At 37.8% G+C, this 3501-nt stretch overlaps 1 protein-coding gene across 1 annotated transcript in view; it reads right to left on the reverse strand.

Moving 5' to 3' along the window:
• Nucleotides 1-804: 804 nt before the first annotated feature.
• Nucleotides 805-3501, reverse strand: part of LOC125279674 (transmembrane protease serine 2-like) — a 6241-nt gene continuing 3544 nt past the window's right edge. The window contains exon 4 of the mRNA XM_048209643.1: nucleotides 805-819. Coding sequence (XP_048065600.1) covers nucleotides 805-819 — 15 coding nt within the window. The remainder of the gene's footprint in view (nucleotides 820-3501) is intronic.

Here is a 3501-nt window from a genome sequence, read left to right on the forward strand (position 1 = left end):
TATTGCTCTCCTTTTGTTGTGTGTTACAGTGTGTAGTGGCTTTGTATAGGGCTGGGCCTGCACTGACACTTTACCTCCCCTGGTGTAAGTGACTTGTGTGGCGTGGCACTGCTGTGTGGTGTGTATTACCTAGAAGGGTGGCACTGTAATTGTGATTTAAAGGTTACTCCTCATTTGTAGTGTATGCTGTGGGTTTTCCTCTGCTTTCTTTTTCTGTCCCTTACAGGTTGCAGGCGGTGCATAAGAGCAGGCCGGACCCTCCTATTTTCTACTTCTGTGGATTTTATTAAAATGTTTTTATTTTCTTTTTTTTTAATTTTTGATATCTGTGAATAATAAAATTGTGATATTTGACAAACTACGTTTACTGTTTAGAATCCAGTATTGTGATTTGTGGAGGGCATCTCCTGCCTTAAATAAGGAGGTGGCGTAGTCAGCTTATAGTTTTTTACACTACACTAGCACACATCTTTCTCCCAGTATAGTGTTTCCAGGTGAGCATTTCTGTCCATCATAACAATCCGGATCAATAGGGAGTTTTATTGCAAAATAAGGATATACGATAAAATATTACGATTAACAGAAAAAGCGAAAGCAGAATTGAAAAAGTATCCTAAATGTCGCTAAAAATCATCAGTAGCCTAGCCTACATGAATATATCCATCAGCTCAATGTGAAGCTGGATTGAATGGATTAATACAAACTCAAACAAACTGAATGCATTAGTGTTTTATTATCTGAGTTTTTAGGAAGTGTTTCAGCTCCGGTCTTCATCTTCACTGTACAATCTGAATACAATAAAGCTCATAAAGATGGTTTCTAGAAAACAGATAAACAAAAACAATCTCAGTATATTCTCAAAATCATAGGCAGAGGGTGAACCAACTCCAGGGTAAGGCTACGATATGCATTTTTCCTTTAAGTATTTAAATAGATTACGTACCATCTATAACCATGTTTCAACCAACATGCCGCTCAACAACAGCTCAATTAACTTATTAATGCGGCTATATGTTCACAAACTACTGTTAATTTCAGCAAAAGAAAGCATACTGTATGCGTGATTTGGCCTGGCAGCCAATATAAATAATAAAAAAATAATCGGTAATGTCAGTGCCAACTTGAAACGTTTTTCTAAGTTTGGGTAAAATCAAGTTGAGAGTGCCTCCTTCACGAAGTCAGGAGATGTGTGAGGTGAGTTCAGCTTTAGTAAATTCATCTCGGCAAAGGCCAATTTTGGGTTGATAGAGAGGGTTATTTATTTAAAAGACACTGTGCACCTTCTGGGTCACATTTTAGCACTACATCCACTCTCTTTGCTATCTCCATGGTCTGGGTGGGAAAACCAGGACCGACACTCACCCAATAGAGTATCCAAAACAGGGAAGTAGAGATGTTGGGCCCATTTCTCTTTCATGCTTTGAGTGATATTTCTTTAGAGAAAAACTGTAAATTTAGAAAACAGTATGTATTTATAGAAAGGGGTCTGCGTACCTAGAGTTAGACCGTACAAATCCGGTGAGGCTTGAGAATTACACAACCACATTGATTATCACGGACATGATAGATCTCCTTGTTTGCCTAAGCAACAAAAGATAAAACCTAAATTGGAATGACATCCCAATTTTATTCTGGTACTCAACAGAGGGCTGTAAATTAAACCTGAATTCTGAGGTAAAGAATATCAGTTACATTGGTTTATTTGCTTTGCTGCAGCAATGTTGCAATATTGAACATGGGCAAATGGTCATGTTAACTTGTGAATAAATCTTGTGATTGGATAAACTAAAAGAGGACAAGGAAAAAAAATCTATTACTGGAATCCTTTGTGTGTGAAATGTGCCTGAGGGTTTCACCCATTCAGAGGACATGAATAGCTCTTCCTTGTTTCATTAAAGACGTGTAGCCAATGAACAATGAGAACTAAATCAAATTAATCACTCTGCTCTGAAAATCTTTCAAGATTACTACATTTTATTAAATGCTGAAATAAAATAATTTCAGAGCTGTGTACAGGTCATTATACAAAAACATCTGCAAAGTTTAATTGAAAGGTAGTTTGTTTATAAATATAATAATCTAAAAATAACCATTAGGGAACATTCTGCATAAGCTAATTTTATGCTATTTAAAAAACAACCTTCCTGCAACAATCTGGAAACATTATTTTATTGTTTACATTTATGCATTTGGCAGACGCTTTTATCCAAAGCGACTTACATTGCATTATATTATGCATTTGTATCTGAGTATGTGCAATCCCTGGGATCGAGGCCATGACCTTGGCATTGCTAGTGCCATGCTCTAACCACTGAGCTACAGGAAAGGTAGAAACAGGATCCACATACTAACTTTACGGTATCTGTATCTACACGTATCTGCACAATACTTGGCTTTCAGAACCAACAATTATGAAATTATTCCTGAACCAAGAAGAGATAAAAGCTGTAGATAAAATTTGTATTTTAGTCATACTTCCTAGACTGCAATCTGTGTTTCTAAAGCACAGTTGTTACGCACTGCTCTGAGACACGAAGGCTGAGGATCCACATGCAGTATTTATTGAATGTTAATCCACAAGCATAGTTAAAAACAAGCAAACTTTAAAACCAGCTAACAGTCCAACAGCCTGGGTTCCAGACATGAGCAAATATTCAAATAGTAGGCAGAGATACTAACACAAGACACAGTAGAACAGGCTATAATTGACTTGTTTTACGCCTGCCTCTCTTCCACACCTCAAAGAAATAATTGCGTGCATGAAGCCCACTAGGTCAAGAAGTGGTTAATACAATTGGTACAAGCATCTTAACCATTATGAATAGCAGCTTGACACTTGACAAGTACTGTTATATGTTTTTAAAGCTTTGCATGGTTTAGCACCACGGTATATTTCTGATCTAATCAGTTTTCAGAAATCCAATAAGTCTTTGTGTTTAAATGATCAATTACATCTGATGGTTCCTCAATCTCACTTAAAACACAAAGGTGATCGAGCCTTTTCTGTTGCTGCACCATAGCTTTGGAATGACCTTCCTCTGTTTGTAAAACTTCTCCTACACTTCATGTATTTCAGAGTGTGCTAAAACGTTATTTGCACTTTGGTTTCTACTTTTTTTGTGGTCTAGAAAGTGCTTTATAAATAAAGCTTGACTTGAGTATAACATGTACAAGACCTAACAAAAAAGTGAGTGAGTGAGTGAATCCTGGCTTTTATAGACAGAGATAATGAGAAAACAGGACACAGCTGACAGCAATCAGTGACAATGAAACCAGGCAGAGGATGATGGGAGATGAAGTCCTTGAGGGAGTAACAACAGTCTGTGATGGAGTGCCCTCTGGTGTTAATCATTGGAACTTGGTGACTGTAACATAGTTCCCTTCAGAGACTCCTAACATGGCTAGAAAAGTCCAGGAAGGAGGCCGAGCCGAGGCAGAACAGGGTGTGGGATGGAGAGCCAGGTCCATGAAGAGGGTATGCAGACAGAGACAAAGCAGGCT

This window comes from Megalobrama amblycephala, linkage group LG1, assembly GCF_018812025.1.
Source record: "Megalobrama amblycephala isolate DHTTF-2021 linkage group LG1, ASM1881202v1, whole genome shotgun sequence".
Lineage (NCBI taxonomy): Eukaryota > Metazoa > Chordata > Actinopteri > Cypriniformes > Xenocyprididae > Megalobrama > Megalobrama amblycephala.